Source organism: Drosophila virilis, chromosome 4 (genome assembly GCF_030788295.1).
Source record: "Drosophila virilis strain 15010-1051.87 chromosome 4, Dvir_AGI_RSII-ME, whole genome shotgun sequence".
NCBI classification, from domain to species: Eukaryota; Metazoa; Arthropoda; class Insecta; order Diptera; family Drosophilidae; genus Drosophila; species Drosophila virilis.
In genome coordinates, this window is record NC_091546.1 from 12,267,574 (window position 1) to 12,288,227 (window position 20,654).

General features: G+C 42.5%; 2 protein-coding genes across 6 annotated transcripts in view; one reads left to right on the forward strand and one right to left on the reverse strand.

The window, feature by feature from the left end:
* Plc21C (Phospholipase C at 21C) overlaps window positions 1-16,931 on the forward strand; it is an 86,931-nt gene extending 70,000 nt beyond the window's left edge. For 2 of the 5 annotated variants that reach the window (XM_015173278.3, XM_032438604.2), the window contains 10 exons: window positions 1,073-1,255; window positions 2,296-2,476; window positions 3,620-3,860; window positions 5,590-5,774; window positions 9,110-9,323; window positions 9,382-10,245; window positions 10,701-11,169; window positions 11,239-11,625; window positions 11,705-11,849; window positions 13,593-16,931. In XM_015173278.3, the coding sequence (XP_015028764.2) occupies window positions 1,073-1,255; window positions 2,296-2,476; window positions 3,620-3,860; window positions 5,590-5,774; window positions 9,110-9,323; window positions 9,382-10,245; window positions 10,701-11,169; window positions 11,239-11,625; window positions 11,705-11,849; window positions 13,593-13,844 (3,121 nt within the window). In that variant the 3' untranslated portion in view covers window positions 13,845-16,931. The remainder of the gene's footprint in view (window positions 1-1,072; window positions 1,256-2,295; window positions 2,477-3,619; window positions 3,861-5,589; window positions 5,775-9,109; window positions 9,324-9,381; window positions 10,246-10,700; window positions 11,170-11,238; window positions 11,626-11,704; window positions 11,850-13,592) is intronic. The other 3 variants (XM_015173279.3, XM_015173281.3, XM_002052037.4) reach the window with 3 other exon arrangements.
* Window positions 16,932-17,072: 141 nt separating this feature from the next.
* Window positions 17,073-20,498, reverse strand: Ent1 (Equilibrative nucleoside transporter 1). Its single transcript, XM_002052036.4, has 5 exons — window positions 19,996-20,498; window positions 18,950-19,250; window positions 18,403-18,876; window positions 17,562-17,844; window positions 17,073-17,508 (listed from the first exon to the last, which is right to left on the reverse strand). The coding sequence occupies exons 1-5, from the start codon at window positions 20,290-20,292 to the stop codon at window positions 17,397-17,399; spliced, it is 1,467 nt and encodes a 488-aa protein (XP_002052072.1). The 5' UTR covers window positions 20,293-20,498; the 3' UTR covers window positions 17,073-17,396.
* Window positions 20,499-20,654: the final 156 nt, after the last annotated feature.

Below are 20,654 nucleotides of genomic sequence, written 5' to 3' on the forward strand. Positions count from 1 at the left end.
GCACGTCCTTAGGCCCTGCGCCTGAACCTGACAGCTTATCGTGTGCTCGGCAAACGCCTGTTAGAGTCACTTGACGGCACTCCAGGGCCCACAAGAGCGCACCGCTTGCATATGACGCGGGGCCAAGACGTCATCTTCATCATCGTCATCATCAGGCAGCCGCTCACTTCACTGTTTGCTGGGTCTCAGGCAGCAGCGGGCGCTAAGGACGCGTGGTTCCGTGTCCTTCATATATCACATGCAACTTATGCAAAAAATTCAACAACAATAACAAAATATATGCATGTTTGTTTACGTGTTAAGCCACTCGATTAATAGGTTTGGGCGTAAGTTATATAAACACGTTTTTAAAGCTTTAAGCAAAGTAATGGACTTAACATAAGCAAGATATAAAGCAAGAAAGTTTATAAAAGCACATTACCTACACTAATAGCCTCTAGAAACTCGTACGAAATTCAACAAATTAATTTATTGAATCTCACAGGAAAATAAATCTCATGCAAATTGACAACAAAAATCAGTTGCTCCAGCTTCACAAGTACATGAAAGGTTTCGGTAATATTAACTAATATTATAACTAAGCGCATTAAAATATGATGCTTGACCCAGGCCTAATGACAGCAGATAACCACAACATAAGCTCAACTCGAAATCTTAAATAATAAAGGCCTTAACATTTTTACAGCTTAAAAAGAAACAAATAACTCCCCGAAAGCACATAATAGCTTTTATCTATAACAATCATAGAAAAGCAAGCAACTGTGAGCAAGTGCTTAAAAGTATAGGTTTAATCAAGTTCACAGTTTGACAAGTTAGAAGAGAAAAAACCTTGACTTACTACCTTGAACAAAAGTTCTTGGAAAGCATATGAAAGCTTTTTAGGCAACTACCGTATAATTTCTAGAATCTAACTAATTATTTAATCCAAGTTCAGTCTCCCCTTTATTTGAACTTTACTATCTTAACTATAACTTTCACCCTTTGAAATCCCATGAAAACTTTCAGCCAGATGGCTTTAAGCTCTACTGAAATTCACATTCTCACTTTTGTTCTGTTTCTCATTTCATGTTAGGTATCTAATGAGCGATGATAATCCAATAATGGCGCCCAACAAGCTTGATCTCTGCGATGATATGGACCAGCCGATGTCGCACTATTTCATCAACTCCTCGCACAACACCTACCTGACGGGCCATCAGCTGACGGGCAAATCGTCCGTGGAGATATACAGGCAATGTCTGCTAGCTGGCTGCAGGTAAGTGATGACGGGCGCCTTTTGGGCGTATGGATACGTGGTGGGAGCTTTTAATTACGCAATTAAATGGACACACTCGTGCGTGCGAGTGTGTGTGTGTGTGTGTGTGTGTGTGTGTGTGTGTGTGTGGTCAGTTGCCTATATTTTCGATTCTGACCGTGACCTTGTTGCAGTCCCCCCGTACATAAGTCTGTATGTGTGTATTAGCCTCCACACACATACGCTTGCATTCTGTCGTCTACACACGCATACAATGTGTCAGGTGTGTGTGTGTGTGTGTGTGGCATTTTTGCCGCTGAGTTGCTTTTAAGTACAACGGAAATTGCATGGTCGCCATTTTTACTGCAACCATCATCAACATGGCGGCCGCTGACGCCGCTGCCTCTGTCGCCGTCGCCGTCTGCGTTGCCGTCGCAGTCGCAGCAAATGCTCTCGCTTGCCATTGACGATGCACACATCACAAAATTTATTGACGCAAAAGATGTTGCAAGGACATGGCAAACATTTTTATACCCTTTCAGAGGGTATTATAATTTTGGCATAAAATGTGTAACGCATAGAAGGAGATATATAAAGTATATAAAGCCATGTTCATTTGAAAAACCGCTACAAAATATTATACAAGCTTTTGATCAAAAATGTTTTGTAAGATATCTTGACAAAATTTTGCATACAACATTTTCACTATGCTCCCCATATTATATCACTAAGCTCAATTGAAAAATCTATCAAAAATGAGATTTTATCAAACTTTTCTGTTTTTCCATTTTAACTAAAATGGGCAATCAAGATTTTCAATATTCCTTCAATGTATTCGAAAACCCCCCATTAAACATGACTACCAGATTACAACCGAAAGGAATAATAAAAGTGTATTTAGGCTTCGGTGTGCTGCAGAAAGCAAATCTTGTTTTTGTTGCCGCTGCTGCGCCTGCTGCTTTCACTGATAAACACAATTTTTATGCGCCATCATTTTGTGGATTTTCGCCAGTTAATTTTATCGCCGTTAATAATTTGTTATTGTTCCTGTTTGTGTGTAGATGCGTCGAGCTGGACTTTTGGAACGGACGCACCGAGGAGCCGGTCATTGTGCACGGCTACACATTTGTGCCCGAAATTTTTGCCAAGGACGTGCTGGAGGCCATCGCGGAAAGCGCATTTAAAACATCCGAATTCCCTGTGATACTGAGCTTCGAGAATCACTGCAATCCCAGGCAACAGGTAAGTCGAGCGAGCGAAAATAAAACAGGATAACTGCGTAATGGAAAGGAGCTGTAAAAGTATTTTGAGAAATGATTACTCGCCCGCATTTCGACAGCTGTGCTGCCTGCCTGTCAAAAAGTAACTAGTCCTAAACTAACAGTTGCCAAAAGCCGCCTCATATTCCCGCCTAGAGCTGAGCGCGTGCTTAACCAATACGATAGAAGTAGAAAAGTGCTCGACTCAATGCGTCCTCACACGACTTAAACGTAACTCAACACGATTGGACACTAATCAACAGGTGCCACAAAATGACCTTATTTAAAGCTATGCCGTAAATTCGAAAACACGCAGGCTAGACGCTTTTGCAAAGCTTGACACGCGCCCAAATCTACTCGGCACGACTTTAGCACAAGGTAACATAGCTTAACGCAATTAAGCACGAGTCTACAAAACCTAACACGATGAGGCACGACTCTAAATACGCCTAATTAAGACTTGGCATAACTCAGGACGACTTAAACAATACAGTACGTGTCATCTTTGAGCACAACACGATTTAAAGCACGACTCAACACGAGTTGAAACACGACTCAACAGGATTGAACACGAAAACTTCAGGGAAAGTTCGCGCATTAACACGAAAACTATTTCTGATTTCGTGTATTTAGTAAAAATCACAACACGCTCCTCTCTCTTGCCGTTCGCACGCATTAGGCAAGCAATCCGTCAGAAGGCAAACAAAAAACTTACACGTTCACGTGTGTAGCCCAGCCGAAAGCGCCCTCTTCCCCAGCCAGCCTCGCACTCAAGCAGCCCAGCTGCTGTGTGGCTGAGTAAATCTCAGAAGCTACTCGAGGGGTAATTGCCTGATGCTTCAGCTCCACGAGATAATAACAAAGGCAAACTTTTTTTAGGCAGGCAGGGAAGAAAGGTGCACAGGTGCAGACACAGGCACAGGCATCTGGTTAAAGTTTTACCATTAAAAGTAGTTATATAAACTAAATTTACCATGGGGAACAGGTAACTAACAGAGGGCCAAACCACGTGCTTCCCAATGGGAAAGTTGGCAAGCTAGTTACTCAGTCTGCTGCGGGCTGTTCATCAAATTTCAGTTAGCAGCCAGTTGGCAAAACTAACTGTATCCGTTTTGCTCATTTCCAGGCCAAGATTGCCAACTATTGCCGCGAAATCTTTGGCGATATGCTGCTGGATAAGCCGCTCGATTCGCATCCGCTGGAGCCCAATATGGATTTGCCGCCGCCATCGATGCTGCGTCGCAAGATCATTATCAAGAACAAAAAGAAGCATCATCATCATCATCACCATCATCACAAGAAGCCGAGCTCGTCAATGGGCCAGGGCACACCTGGTGGCAGCAATAAACTAACAACGGCCAACTCAGGTGAGCTTTCTCCTCAGTTTAACTCTCGTCCAGGTGCCACATGGCGTATGCGTAATTTTATGTGCGTTTTTTTTATATTGCGCTTGTCATGTCAGGCATTATTGTTGTTGTTGTTTATGTAACTATTATTATTATTATCCCTGCTGTTGCTGCTATATATGCTACAGCATTGAGCCAGTTGTTTGCCTCACGCTGCCCTTCTGTCTGCCACAGCCTGACGCCTGGCAAATGTAAATGAGCTCCACACACGCAGATGTTGTTTGTTGTTCTTCAACTTTAAATAAAAACTCAGGGCGTGGATTAACTTGCACATCGAGTTTTTAACTAATTTCCTAAATGACACACAATGGCATATTACATTTTTAAATTTCTGATTTACATTAAAGAGTAGATTTAATATTTGTAATACCCTTAGAGTTATATATTTATAAATGTTTTTCGTTTTACATCAAGTTAACTTAAACTATTTTATAATTTACCTTCATCTATACGAGATATGGGCATTGAATCGCATCGATTTCACAAAAATGAGACAAAGCAGTCAGACAGACAGGGCTGATCGGAAATATATAAGCTTATGAGATCAGAGAAGCACTCTGCTGCCAGATACATCAATTTAAACAATTCCAATTTACCCTTTTATCCACTTGCAATGGGCACAGGGTAAAAAGGCATTTAATACACATTATGGGGTCATAAATTCCTCGCTGCCTTCACATATTTTGCATCAAAATCGAATGCCATTAGTTAAACTATAAAAGGATATTTTGCATGGAAATTAGTTTTGGTTTTTAAATGGTATTCTATAATGGCCAGAATTATGCATGTCGTTCAGTTCGAGAGTCGATTCTTTGATTCAAATCAATATTCTTAGCTCCCAGCCATATGTTGAGGAGCTCGATGTGCCGCTTGCTGTCGTGTCGTATGCACTCTGCACTCATCTAAAGTTTTATTAGTATTTTGCATATAAAATGTATTTAGTTGTCTGGTTCGTGTCCTGGCTAATGGGCCACAGCCAGGTCCTTGGCTGCGGAGTCCAGCAGGATCCATTTGCATGCACAACTGCACAATTTACCCATGGCTGACATTCTATGCCATTTTGCAGCACTTTGCCCCGCGCAACAGTCAGTTGACATTTTGCTCATGAATTGCAAAAAGCCAATTTATAAATGCAAATGACTTTTGCCACTGGCTGCAGTCGCAGTTGCCGCTGCACTCCCAGCTGTGCGTCTACTGGGAGCCATTCTGCCAGCTCCCGTCTGAGCAGTGCTCCTCAGTTGCAGCTCCACAGTTTTATGACCATTGCCAGCGAATACGTCTGGCGCTCATATTTGTATTTAATCCCAGCGCAACTGGCCAATTGGCACAGCCAACGCCTCCGCACAGTTGTCTCCGGGCCGCAATTTTCAGCATTATACGCGTACCTAATGCGCTGCATTTATTTTATTATACACTTATTGCAGTAGGGGACAAACAATTTTTAAAACGCATTTCGCTTAACATGCTGTAAAATAATTCGCATGCCATATACCCTATTGTCATATAAATTGGCGAGAGGGGGAATAGGAAATTAATATGAGTTTAGAAACATTTGTTCTTGATCAGCATCAAAAACGAACTAAACTAAACCACAGGGTATCATCAGGACGAGCATACTTTAAGCATGCATTTTTATTGCTTTCTGGTGTTGCATAATATATCTCGTATTTATTCAATAAATTGTTTTCAGTTGACGCAGCGGCCAAGGCGGCAACGGCAGCGGCAGCAGCTGCCAATGCGCAACAAGTGGCTGCCGCAGCGCAGGAAGACGGAGGAGGAGTAGGCGGAGGAGCAGCAGCAGGACGCACAATGACAGGCGCCGCAAATGGCGACATTGTAAGCGGGGCTGGCGGAGGACATGCGCCGCCATTGCAAGTAAGTTTATATGTTCAAGTGCGCGCGCGTGTGTGTGTAGGCGGACGTGTGTGTGTGTCTGTGTGGGCGTGGTCATAGCATGCCTGTAATTGCATTTAATGGCAGCACACGCACACATCGTTCCTCTATTTGCGATGTTTGTTGCCTCTCGACTCCGCAGACCCCGCTTGATTTGTCCCACTGTTTGTCTGTCCCAACCCTTGACCCTGCCTCCCACCACCCCCCATTCCCTGCTCTGCAAACTCCCACGCCAGCTTAGGGTTTGCTGTGTGCGGAGGTATTCAGTTGTTGTTCTTGATGTTGATTGTCATCGTTGCTGTGTTTACGCTGTGAGTTTACATACGTCGTAATGACAACAACCACACATACACGCACAGACACAAACCGACTCCCACACACACACACACACACACATAGATACACATGTGCGAAAGCTGAATAAACGCATGAATTGAAGAGCTGTTTGATGGCCAGTGACAGTCAACGAACCGTAAACCAGAAAAAGAGTTGCCCCCACAATTCCAGACCCTGTTCAAGATGAGCATCACGTTGCCAGCAAAAAACTCTTTTCAAACGAGTGCATCAACTTGTTGGGATTAAACTTTTATTGTTGATACAACATTTCTGCAAGAGCTTAACTCTTAGCATAAAAAAAATATGTTTGTTTATGTAAAGGGCAATTTATTAGGTCTCAGCAGTTGTATGTGCCTGTATGTTAATTAGGTAGCAATTCGTTTAAAATTTCCCAAATGCTAATTATGCATAAAAACTAAATGGCTTATAGGAAGAATGCGTCGATTTCGGATTATCTAAGGACTTCTCTCGGCACTCGAATTAATTATATTTTTTAATTCCTAACTTTTTTTGATTTTAGCTTGATACTTTATCAACATTTCATCGGAGCATCTGCCAAAATTGTATTACATTCAACTCGAATTCAATTTTCAAACTTCTCTGTAAAACGTATATCGACTTTTTATGACGACTCGCAGACTCAGACCCTGTACTAATCACATTATCCGTTTTTCTGAAAACTATACGTTCCGAGTAGATAAATCGCTTTCGACTTTACAAGCTGCATAAATTATTTGATCTGGTTACAATCGTTTACCCATTTTCCTGTTAAAGCTAACAAGCAATTTAGCATGTTCTTAAAATTAGATTCAGATTTCCAACTTTTCACTAATCTGTTTTTCAAATTAAAGCTTGCAGTTTATTAAATCGTTAATAAAATATCAATATAAAAGCAAATTGTTCAGAGAAAAACATGTTTAATTATGTAAATGTTAAATTTAAAGCAATGTTTACCAGCTGCCAGAACTGTTTGAGAATTACAAAGAAATGTAAATGTAACCTCTAGCCTCTAACTGGTTGAGAATTAGAATGTTATTATGGCTTCTTTGAGTTATATTGATCTGCAATTGACGGTTGACAGCAAAATAAGCAGTAACTTTAACATTAGCTTGACAAGAGGTTGCGCGAACGAAGCGTAATTAAATCTGAGACTCAAAATATTCTTTAAAAAAATTAAACCCTAGCCTGGAGCAATTATCTATTGATTCTCGCAACTCGGAGAGTATTTGCTTGATTTTCAATGGATTCTAATATTACTGTTTGTCCCTTTTGTTGCTCTCGCTCTAAACCCAAGACAATATGCCATTCGCTTTGTAACGCACTTCATATCCTGGCTGAGTGCTTGGTTTAATGGCTTTGTAGGCCTCATGAGCATTATGCATATTAATTTAATTGCACCGTTTGCTATTGGGGCACACATCATTATTCATGATTTCGCATGGAAGCAAGGGGGCGTGGGTGTTGTGGCCAGGCAACAACCCTGGCAACCGACCACCAGTCAACAAGTTTGGGGACCTCAATTTTGCAAATTTAAGCTAATGGCAGCGGATGTCAGCTCTTCCGGCCAAAAGCCCAACAACAACTAGCACAGTTTGGGCAGCATTGTGTGCGTTGCATTTTGGGCTCATTAGCCGCACGAGTTGTGGTCAGAGGGAGGCGGGCATGGAGCCAGTTGAGTTGTGTTGGCGGCAGCTCGTCACAGTTTTCCTTGAAAGCCAAATCGATTCAAAACGATGCGAATCGAGACGGAAAATGTGCAATGCAGAAAGCTGAACAGTTGAGCGGATAGCAGGATGGGCGGATGGCTGGTTCGCATATAGATACTGTTGTGGCTCGGTTGTCGTTGTGAGCCTTTTGCAAGGCACAATGCAATGTCGACTTGCATGCACATTGTACAAAGTCCTGCTACGGCCACTCATTCAGCTCCTTCCGCGGGAAACACAATCTACGCCATTTTCTTGCCATTATGCGCTGCTCGCATTATCGACACCGAACCCATTGACTACGTTATCCGTCGCTCCGTCGCTCCATCGTTCCATCGTTCCATTGGTCCATTGGTTCGTTGGTCCAATGGTCCATCAGTCCGGCTGTCCGGCTGTTTGCCTGTTTGGCTGTCGGATCTGTTGCAGCGATAACAACGCAACATTTTAAAAGCTTTCATATTGGCAGCTGCGCCTCGCAGCTTGCACCCCGCCCGTGACCTCCGCTTTGGAGCATGGCCATTCAATAATAAAAGTTTACAACCCGTCACATAATGTCTGACCATAATTTATGGCAGTATATATATAGTATATTTATTACTCCTACTCAAATATTTACAATTAATTGCAGTCTTTTTATCTTTATTATGAAAATGAAAATTTTAAGCCGTCAAATATGTCATTTTCGTTGCTGTAGTACTTATGTCGACTTTTTTTTTATTAATTTATTTTAATTATTCAAATTGAAAAGTTTTTTGATAAAAACAGAAAGTTTCGTAAAGTCAATTAAATTAGCTTCATGCGGAATTTGCATAATTTGTGTTCTATTGCAAGTTTGCTTCAAATCTGCTTGTTTTACATTCATTTAATTTTGTATCAATTAATTTAAATTATTAAAGGCTTAAAACCAGAAAATTTCAAAATGCTAATTAAAGTAATATTCAGTCAAGTTTTGTATTTATTTTCAAATAAGTTTATTCAAATCTATAAATTTATGCAAATATTAACAATCTCTTGAACATGCATAAATATAAATAAATATAAACAATTAAAAATAAACTATATATGTTTGTTTAAAAGATAGTAGGTTCAATTATAAAAATGTTGAGGTAGATCACATGTCTTTTGTATGGAATCCAAATCTAAGCCAAATCAAGAAAATCAACTCCCCTTTCCCATTCATTTTATGAATATGCTTGCAACAGTTGCAGACATGATGAAGTTGCATCTAGTCCTTAATATTTATGGACCTGATCTAAAGAGCACTCTTTTATTTGACAGCAAATACGTCAGAGCTCGAAGGATAGCACCGGCTCCTCGGACTCGGACAGCTCCAGCGACGATGAATCCCTGCCCAATACAACGCCCAGTCTGCCCAGCGGCAATGAGCCGCCGCCGGAGAAGGCCCAAAAGGAAACGGAGGCGGGCGCCGAGATTTCAGCGCTGGTCAACTACGTGCAGCCCATACACTTCAGCTCCTTTGAGAATGCGGAGAGTAAGTAGAACGGAAGCCCTAGCCCAACTCCTAATGCTAATGAGCTTCGACTTTGCAGAGAAGAATCGCTGCTATGAGATGTCCTCGTTTGATGAGAAGCAGGCGACAACTCTGCTCAAGGAGCGACCCATTGAGTTTGTCAACTACAACAAGCATCAGCTGTCCCGGGTTTATCCGGCGGGCACACGCTTCGATAGCTCCAATTTTATGCCGCAACTGTTCTGGAATGCGGGCTGCCAGCTGGTGGCGCTGAACTTTCAGACCCTGGACCTGGCCATGCAGCTGAATCTGGGCATCTTCGAGTACAACGCACGCTCGGGCTATCTGCTGAAGCCGGAATTCATGCGACGCTCGGATCGGCGACTCGATCCGTTCGCCGAAAGCACCGTGGACGGCATCATTGCTGGCACCGTTTCCATAACCGTACTCTCGGGCCAGTTCCTGACCGACAAGCGGGTCAACACCTTTGTCGAGGTGGACATGTACGGCCTGCCGGCGGACACGGTACGCAAGAAGTTCCGCACCAAGACGGTGCGCGACAACGGCATGAATCCTGTCTACGACGAAGAACCGTTCGTGTTCAAGAAGGTGGTGCTGCCGGAGCTGGCCAGCATACGCATTGCGGCCTACGAGGAGGGCGGCAAGCTAATTGGCCATCGGGTGCTGCCCGTGATCGGGCTCTGTCCGGGCTATCGGCATGTCAATCTGCGCTCCGAAGTGGGCCAGCCCATTGCGCTGGCCTCGCTCTTTCTGTGCGTTGTCGTCAAGGACTATGTGCCCGACGATCTCTCCAATTTCGCCGAGGCTTTGGCCAATCCCATCAAATACCAGAGCGAGCTCGAGAAGCGCGATATACAGCTCTCTGTGCTGACCGATGAGACGGACGCTCTGGCCAATGCCGACGAGGATCTGTCCAAGTCATGTAAGTGGTTGTAGTTGGGCCCAACTAGTTGGCTGAAGGACCCTTCTCCAAGGATATCGGTAGCATTCGAGTTGTGTTTTAATTTAATTTCTTTTCTTTCTACTTTTCTTTTGTATGTCATAAAACTTTCGGTTAAACTTTTGGATTTTGGATTTGGTTATACGCACACGCACCCACCAACAACCCCAACAAACAAAATACACCACCAACACCACCTCCTCAAACACCATCAACACCACCAACACCACCACACAAAACGGTTAACGGACACACAAACTGCACCCCAAAACGCCCACCGACCCACCCGTTCCCAACTCCTGCTCCTTTACTCGTTCGAACTTGCTCTCTCTCTCTCTCTCTCTTCTTTCTGTCTCTCTCTCTCTCTCTCTCTCTCTCTCGCCTCGCCTCGCTCGCTCTCTTTCTCGCTCTCTGCTCGATTGTCTCTGATCCTTCAGTCGTTTTCGTCCAAGTAGGTGGCCAAAAGAAGGAGCTGCGCCCGGTGGAATCGCTAGCCACCTCGCCGAAGCATCGGGCGAGCATTTCGATAATTGCCGCCACCAGCGTGGAGCTGCCAACGGATCGCACCGATGGCGGACGCAACGATGACAGCGTCTCCATTGTGGCGTCGGGCATACAGCATCAGCATTCGCTGGAACAGTCGGTGAGCACGTCGATTAGGCAGGTGGAGTCGTCGCAGTTCGATGTGGACCTGGTGTTGGCCGAGCCGCTGGACAAGATACTAGAGCACAAGTCGGTGCGCGAGAAGCGGCTCGAAATGGAGAAGAAGCTCGAGTCGCTGCGCAAGAAGCACGACAAGGAGAAGCTCAAGATCGCTGGCCAGAAGCTCAGCCCCCTCGATGGCGGCAAGAAACCGAAGTTCACCATAACCAACAAGCTGGTGAAGCGGCTGAGCAACAGGAGCCTGTAAGTGTCCGGCGGGCGACTGTGCTTTTTGGGGTTGTGGTCACTGCCAGATGACGCCATTGAAATTAGTAATTGTTTCTCTCCGTACAGCGAGCCGGGCGTCGAGGTGCCCGCCTGCCCCCTCGACCTGGGCGACAGCAGCGAGGAGAGCGCCGGCGCTGGCGAACTGGGCGACGAGGCCGCCTCCAGCAGCCTGGAGGGCACACAGGAGTCGCGTCTGCGCTACGCCTGCCGCGAGTACACCACACAGTATCGGGAACTGCAGGAGAAGTACCACGAGGCCATCTACTCGGCCGCCGAGAAGGTGCTCAAGAACTCGCAGACCAGTCAAATGAAACAGCTGAAGGCCTCCCTGGACAAGGTCACCGGCGAGGTGATGCATCAGCTGCAGGAGGCGCGGCGCAACGAGGTCAAGAATCTCGCCACGGTGCACAGAGATCGCGACGAGCTGGTCAGGTAACTCGAAACGACTCTTTCTCCTCCAAAAAAGTGCCTACTTATTGTTATATACACTCCTCCTCCCGCTCTTGAACAGAATGAAACGCGAGGTGGCCAGCTCCGTCGTGGAGCGCGGCGTGGCGGAACGCGTGCGCCTCAAGCAGACCTTCGAGAAACGCACGGATGAACTGCAGAAGCAGCACGATGCCGTGCGCAATGCGCTCGCCGACCATCGCTCCAAGGTGGGTGACGATCCCGTGTTAACCCTTGCAGATAAACCAGGCTCAGGAAACATCCCGAAGCTGAAGAATTCTTGATTTTTTTTAGTTAGTTTTAGCAAAGTTACACTTGAGTTCTTCTTAGCTCGTTCAAGCCTATGTCAGCTATATAATATATAGGGGTCAAATCTCGTGAAACTTTTCCACATATTCAAGATATTTTGTAAAACCAAAAACTTGTTCATACAACTTAGTTTTGCGGTTTTCGATTCCGGCATAGTTTGTGCCATTAGCTTTTTCATCTCTATAAAACTGTTTGTCCCGAGCCAAAGCTAAGTAGGAAGCTGAAGTTTTTACCATAGTTACCTTATCTGACGAAGGTGCACGCTAAGAAGGGGTTTCGTGTTTCGTGGGGAAATTCCACCCTCACGTTAGACCTAGTCTGCAAACTCTTAATGCTTGCATCTTGTAATTCTCAACTGTTTTCAGACTGGTTTTGACAATTATTATTAATTAGCAATAAATAAAGTATATATTCTATACAAATCTTATAAAAGTGAACTTATGTGAAACAAGATTTATAATAATACAAGTATTTCATACGAAAAGATATAAATAGTATATACGTGTGTGTGTGTGTGTGTGTGTGTGCGTGTGTGTGTGTGGGCGAGTGTGTGTGTGTGCATTTATGTATATATGTACGCTTGTATACTTCTTTTCTAATACTAAACGCAGTCCAAGCTAATTTTCGCTATGCTGCAAATTTAAATATAACGAATTTCTATTAAGTGCTCTACTCCTCGATTCTCAAGAATTCAAGTAGGCCCCGCAGTTTTTCATGCTTAGCTAGTAGTGAAGTGTTTTTTTTTTGGTATTTTTTTTTTGTGAATTATTTTTTTTTTGTGAATAATTTTTTTTTGTGAATTATTTTTTTTTTTTGTGAATAATTTTTTTTTGTGAATTATTTTTTTTTATAATTTATTTTTGTTGTTTTTTTATTTTTGTTGTTTTTTGTTGTTTGTTTTTGTGTGTATGTATATACATTTGTACACATACAGGTATGTATGCATGTAGATAGTTATGTAGGTATGTTTGTATGTTTGTATGTTTGTATGTTTGTATGTTTGTATGTTTGTATGTTTGTATGTTTGTATGTTTGTATGTTTGTATGTTTGTATGTTTGTATGTATGTATGTATGTATGTATGTATGTATGTATGTATGTATGTATGTATGTATGTATGTATGTATGTATGTATGTATTTATGTATGTATGTATGTATGTATGTATGTATGTATGTATGTATGTATGTATGTATGTATGTATGTATGTATGTATGTATGTATGTATGTATGTATGTATGTATGTATGTATGTATGTATGTATGTATGTATGTATGTATGTATGTATGTATGTGTATGTATGTGTGTGTATGTGTGTGTGTATGTGTGTGTGTATGTGTGTGTGTATGTGTGTGTGTATGTGTGTGTGTGTGTGTGTGTGTGTGTGTGTGTGTGTATGTGTGTGTGTATGTGTGTATGTGTGTGTGTATGTGTGTGTGTGTGTGTGTGTGTGTGTGTGTGTGTGTGTGTGTGTGTGTGTGTGTGTGTGTATGTGTGTATGTGTGTGTAAATATATTTGAATATTTGTGTATTCAACCACATTTGAATGCCATAAATAGTCCATAAATATTGAATAGAGAATTCATGATCTAGGATAACAATTTTTTATTGTTCTATTCATAATATCTGGTCCATCTTTTGGCAGGCACGTCAAATACTCGACAAGGATGCGGAATCTCGCAGCTGTGTCTCCAACAACGGCTTCCTGGTGCTCTTCCATGGACCGCACCATCATGGCTGCTCGGCGGCAACGGCTGTTACCGGCGGCTCCGGCCCACTCTCTGGCAATAATCTCACACTCAACTTGGACGCTGGTGCAGTGGGCAGCGGTGGGGCTGGCCTGGCCATATCGCCAGCCAAGTCGCACAACAGCATTACGGCGGAGATGAAGACGTAAAATGTGACAGGATCGGAACGGAAAGAATCGAAAGATAGCTCGTGTTATTCTTCAGTTTTCAGTATTCGCGGCAGTTGTGTTAGGGAAAGAAAAGCAAAAAAGCAAAAAAACAAAAACAACAAGAAGTCTTCGTAGCGATTAGTCTTATAGATCTAAATAACTGTAACTGTAACTGTAGCTGTAACTGTAACTGTAACTGTAACTGTAACTGTAACTGTAACTGTAACCACGCGTAAAGGGAAACGCGTTTTCTAACTGAACAAACTAGCTATAGTACTCGCGGGCATGTACTATGTCTATCTATTTGAATAGCACATGAACTCTATGTCCATGTGTGTGTAGTGTTAACTGTAATAGGCGGTGTATTTATTGTGTATGTGAATGACTCATATGTTTATCAATAGATGATATACTTACAATTATTCTATCTCTAGACCGAACCTTACGGTTTCTTCCTATTCGAACTACGCTGAAACTCTGAGTGTCTAAACCTTTAAGCATAAACTATATAATTTATTTAACAAAAACAAAACCGTAGATGAAAAAGAAATTTATAAACAGTTAGAAATTTATAACCTCACTTAACTTTGAGGTTATGTGACGCAGTCAGCGAGAGAGAGAGAGAAAGACTCTCGCTCTCTTTCGTCTGGCGCGACGTCATGTGCTCCATTTCTACTATTTAATGTGGTTGTGTGTATTACTTTTTATATCAAGAGTTTACTTTTACATTAATTATTTATATACAATATATATATATATATACACATATATTTAATTTGTTGAATGCTCTCGCACAAGAATGTGACAAGAATCTCGCGCATTGTAGAACTTAGTGAAGAAGAAGCACAAGGCTATGCCAACATTTTAGTCAATTTTCCTTTGGTTGGCTTCATTTTTTTCTAGGCATTATACAACTATTTATTTATGCTTGTTTTAGTCACTAAACTTACGACTTTTTTTTTAGTTTAGTATCTACTCAAGGCTCTAATAAATATTCGCTGTCGAGCTGTTTTTTTATTTTAAGAGTCTCTTTTATATTGTTTTGTTCTCTTTAGATTTATGGGCACACTCTCCAACCTGACACACATGCACAAGCACACGCACACACACACACACGCACACAGTCACACAGATGACGCACAGCCTACAACACCAAATACCAAAATGGCGTACGCACAGTTTGAGCAGCACTGCGCCAAACTGTGCACGCTCTTAGCGACAATCAAAAAATGAAAAACAAGAAAATCAAATATAAGCAAAACGTTTAAGTGTTGAACAACGTTCGATTTTGTGTTATTACCGAACTTGATATGATTTTTAGGTAAACCCAAGCTGCCTTTTAACGAAATCCAAAATTTCAGCACTACGACACAAAACTCTTTACCGAATATATATGTATGCATACATGTTATGAGAAGAAATCAAAACCAAACAAAAATTAACAATGCAAATAGATGAAAATCTACAAGTTGAAAGTACATTTCACTGGACGGCAAAACCACCTTAGATGTTGTAATTTCCTATGCTAAAATACTTTCCAAAGCTACTCGAGTAGACAAATTTGATGAAACCCCACGATACCGCCCCACGACCCCGCCCAAATTGATGTTGTAATTCGTGTCTGTTGTACGTATCTATGTATGTATATCTAGCCTGTAACACTTGTAAGTCCAATCCCCCAAAAAAAGCAAGCAATACTCCAGTTCCCCAAACCCGCAAAAAAAAAAAAAAAAAAACAACTAGGTGAATACAATGTATAAGTATGTGTGTATTTGTTTATTCTTGCTGCATATTAGTCATGTCTATGTGTCTATGTGTCTATATTGGTGTCTATGATAAAAATCCACGCGTTCACGCGCACGCTGCGTGCGCTTTCACGAAACTGCGTGGAACTGCAAGATTGGCTACAGAACTTTCTATATGTGTATGTTATATGTATGTGTGTTGCAATCTAATTGGCCCACAGATTCAAATAGTAGAGCTCCAATTGGACTCCGATTGGATATTATAGGCTACAAATTAATCAATTCAAATAGTTCTTTTTTTTTTTTGGTGTTGTATGTACAAAATGTCCATAAGCATAAATTACTCTGTATCTGTGTGTTGTTGTTGTTGTTGTCGTTGTTGTTGTTGTTGTTGTTGTTGTTGCAGTTGCAACGCTTTTTGTCGAAAGATTTTCATTTGCTTTTCACGTTGAGTGCAATTGCATGCGCCCATTTTCCGTTCGAGCCAGGCTTTAATCCACATTTGTTGTTGTGCGTTTCGTAAAAATAAGTTAGTAGAGAAACCAAATGAAATATTAACTGAAAGCAAAAAAGGTGTTAAACACCACAAAGCAAAGAGAGAAGAAAATAACATGAAATTTAGGCCGCAAAAAATATATTAAAAATTAAATGTTATTATTGGACGATTATTGGTGGGACGATTCCCCCAAGAGTATTAAACACATAAATACACAAAAAAAAAAAAAAAAAAAAACCTAGCTAATTAAATGTTTAGACCAGATCGTAGCGCATACCCCACATATTGTTAACATCTGGAAACACTTACAGTTTTAAAAGCGATCTCTAAATGTCGAGCAGAATTTAATAAAGTTAAAATGCATATTACAATTTACAATTATGCACTAAAATACATTCAAGTTAAAATAAATAGCATTTAAATGCGAACTTAAATTATTGAAACGCCCTGTGCCTGTGTGTGAGTGCATTACAGTTTGATGTGCATTGGTTAGCCTGGCAGTCAAATGCTGCCAAGGAATGATAAACAAAATGGCGGCAACTCACTTTACTCACTCTCATACACAACTCACAACGTTTTTGAGAGCTCAAAATTCAAGCTCAAAGAGAGGTCGTTAATGCAAAAAGTGCAGTTAGTCGTTGGTGAGAGCAGTGAGACAGAGAGAGCAACGCGTTGCCAACTAGCTTATCAATGTTCAGTTGGCAGCGCGACGGCAGTTAAATTTTGAATTTAATATGCGATATCGCAAAATGAACACGGGGCGAAATTAAATTTATAAAAATAAATTCGAAAAAAAAAAATAAATGTGCAAGCTGTCAATATCAATACAATACATACACATATTTACAGTGGAGTTAGTTAAAAGAAATAAACACATAAAAAATATTTAAGAATTGCAAACTAAAAACTAAACCTAAATTAAAAACGAATTAATCCACATTGTTGTTGTGATCTGCAGAAACCGAAATAAACGTTAAACAAACAGAATTACCTTAAAATAAAAAACGAATTTTATTCTTGATTTTTAAAACCTATATACATACAAAATGTGGCCAATTAAGGACACGTCATAAAACTTACAGGTAACAATAGAAACAATGAAAACCGATTGTAAAATGTTAACACAAATAAGTTCGTCTAGATATGTCTAAAGTCTTACAGACATTGGCAAATTTTGGAGCATTACGTTTCAGGAAATCACACGGACACAAAATGGGACGTTTGTTACGGGTAAAAAAATATATACATATAATTAGCTATAGATAGTTTAAAATGTAAACAAAGATTTCTAAGGCACCATGGATTCGACGGTCACAACATTTGCACAAAGGCCAAGCTCAGCAACGAGCCGACGGCCATGCCCACGCTCAGGGAGGCGGCCATTATGGAGGCGGCCAGTTCCTTCTCGTGCTGATCGACGCTTCTGCAAGTATATTGTCAGTATTAGAGTATGACAAGAGGGGGAGGGGGCCTCACCTTGGCGCCATTATGAGCAGTATGTTGGTCAGGTAGCCGTTGGACAGCGCAAAGGCTATGATCATGGCCATGAAGGTGTAGTCGTGCTGCACCAGCGTGGGCAGGAAGTGGTGCTCGCTGCTGTTCGAGCAGAGGAAGCAGGGCACGAACAGCACACGCACCACGGTCCAGAGCAGCGTCGTCTGCTGGTTCCTGGGACACTCCAGCCAGCCGGCAATCAGGCGGCCAAAATAATCGCCGCAATTGAAGAACAAATAGTTCACAACGGGCAGGTAGTAAACATCTGAAAGTGGGCAACTATTAGCAAGGTGTACAAAAATATAAACCTAACAATTGATACTAAACAGTTTTGTGCGGGTTTTCACTCATTTTACGAACTAAATTCCGCGCCTAGTTGTGAATTTCTTAAAATTAATCGCATTGAATTGATCGATTTCCTATGTAGAGCTTGCAACCGGAATTTAAATTCAATCCTACGACCAATCCAATTGATAGATATTTAAATATATTATTTTCACACTGATTGTAAACACTTTCGCCCATTTCCACTTGTGTAAGTGGATTTGAAGAACTTTTAAAATGTGTTTAGGCCCGCTTTGGGCCTTTAAAACAGTCCATTTTTAGACTAGAAAAGTTTCGCATGGCTTTTCCCAGCGATCTTTGAAAATAAACTTCCACTCATTTTCCGACTGCGTGGGTGAATTGTTTTTGCTTGTCGAGCATTCAATCGGATATTATTTAAAATCTGGACTTTGAAACTAGCGATTTCTTGAGTCAGTTTTCAGTCAGTCAGCACATGCAGTCGCCCCATAAATATTTAGATATTAAGTAGGGCTCATACCACTCCACTCGGTGTGACTGGCGGAATTCTCCGATTGCATGAGCACCGTCACCGACGGATATACGGAAAGCGTTGTGGCATATAGCAGGGCGAGGCAGACGGCCTGCATGTAGATTTTGCCCAACACTTGCTTGAGGATCGGCTCGAGGGGCACGCCCGACTCGTCGTTGCGGCTGTGCGAGGGCAGGGCGCTAATCACTTTGAACTTATCGCCGCCCGCCAGATAATACTTAAAGTACGCCTGGCGCGCCATCACAGAGTAGCAGACGATGCAGAAGAAGATCAGCAGGGCGCCCATGATGAAGAACACAAAGGCGGTGGCTGAGGGGCCCGCATCGAAGGCGAGCACCAAAATGAACGCCAAGGCAGTGAGTATGCCGCCCAGCGCCTGCCCGCTGACCACAGCTGTCATATACTCCGAGGGAAAGAGGCCGGCGACGCCGTACAGGGCGCCCGACATGGTCGCCGAGCTAACTGAAAGGAGAAGGCACATGTATATATATATATATATAGATTGACAGGCAGGCATCACGGAGTTTCTACCCACTGTTCAGTATGACCACAATGATGAGCGTGATGAGAAAGAACTGCTCCTGCCAGCGATCCGTGTCGACCTCCACGAAGCCCGTGGTGATGCCAAACAGCACGAGTATCGTGCACAGCGTGCCCAGCATTTTGGCACGCAGCGACACATAGTGTCCATAGACGGCGTTCAGCAGCAGGAACGTGGTGCCCGAAATGGTTGCGGTCAGGGCCAGGTCGCAGGTGAAGCTCTTCTGGAGCGGCGTCAGCTCCTCCTCGGGATGTGTGCCGTTCATTGTTGTATTGCGGAATTTGTATTTCCAATACTGCCAAAGAAAAATTGATGCAGTTTAGTGAGTGACCGACCGGTTGATACCCTGTACGTAAACGTTTACCATCATAAAAATAGTTTCTCCTATAACTCTGACTTCTGTTTACCTATTATTCTGAGAAATCTTCGAGATATTCTCAAGAAACAACAATTGGAAATCGATATTTATCGATTTAGGCAAAAGTTTGGTATACAAGAACGTGAACTCTCGAGCATACAGTGATCTATCGATAACTGGGTTCATTCGCCTCTAAAATTAATGAATTAAATTTCAATATGATGCGAATATATTTATTCAAATGATTCTTCTTTCGAGCTAATAGTATGCAAATAAGTTTAAAAATTTGCTCATTCTAATAGTTTTGCTTATCGAGCGAACTCTGCCTTCTCTGCTAAGCAACCCCCCCCCCCCCCCCCCCTTACCGTTAATGGTAATGAGTACAGGGTGCAACAAGTCCAAAGTAGGCAAGCAACGGTTGATCGTTTGCTGGGCGAGGGGCGCTTGGCGTGGGGGGCGCGCTGACTCAACCAAAATAGCGTAAACAAAGAGAAACTAAAGACGATAACAACAACAACAACAACAACAACAGCAAAGCACAATGCCAGAACGGAGATAAGAAAACGTCTTAGACAGCGACGCAAAAGTTGCGCTTGTAAATCGAACATAATGCGGGCACAAGTGTGTAGAGTGGGAGGGGGAGGTGTAGGGGGAGCGGCGCTTCCTCTCATGCGCTACTTACATCTTCGGCGGTGACAAAAAAGTTCCAGGGCGTCATGGTGCCAATGCCGAGCAGGTAGAAGACGCAATAGGTGAGGGCGGCGCCTGCACTGGGCGCATTCGTCAGCTGCACCACCTCGTCCCGATCCCGTTCACGTACGAGCAGGCAGCGTTCGTCATTGTCGATGTCGTACTGTGGCGAGAAGGCGGGCACAAAGCCTCGCTGCTCGCTGCCCAGCATCGGTTCGTCCTGCTGCTCCTCCGCCTGCTGCTGCTGCTCCTCATTCAGCAGCCGTTCCTGATCTGCGTCCCGTTGCATTGCGCTTCTTCTTGTTGTTGTTAATCTTTTTCTACTTCATCAGCAGCCGCATCTGTTTCAAATTTCACGCTTCCAAATGATTTTCGCTGAGTCTCGCCTTTCCTCTTGCTATCCTCTTCGCTCCCGTCTGTTGCTGTTGCACTGTCCGACGCATAAACAATAATAATTAACGTTCGTGCACAAACAGAAATGTTTTTGGGTTTTGGGTTCTGCTTAGAGTTGTATTTTATTTTTGGTATTTTTGGTATTTTCAGCGTTTGACGCGCACAGCCACACTGTGTTAGGTTAGGTATGCAGCACATGTGCGCAAGAGGTATTCCTACTTTAATTTGAAATTAAGTTTTTCTTTTTGCCGCAATCTG

Bases quoted from the DNA above. Each gene is read 5' to 3' on its own strand.
- Ent1 (XM_002052036.4), bottom strand. From the start codon at position 20,292: ATGCAACGGGACGCAGATCAGGAACGGCTGCTGAATGAGGAGCAGCAG. The intron at 18,877-18,949 runs GTGGGTAGAAAC...TTCTCCTTTCAG, and splicing joins CATTGTGGTCATACTGAACA to TTAGCTCGGCGACCATGTCG. The intron at 17,845-18,402 runs GTATGAGCCCTA...GCCCACTTTCAG, and splicing joins CAGTCACACCGAGTGGAGTG to ATGTTTACTACCTGCCCGTT.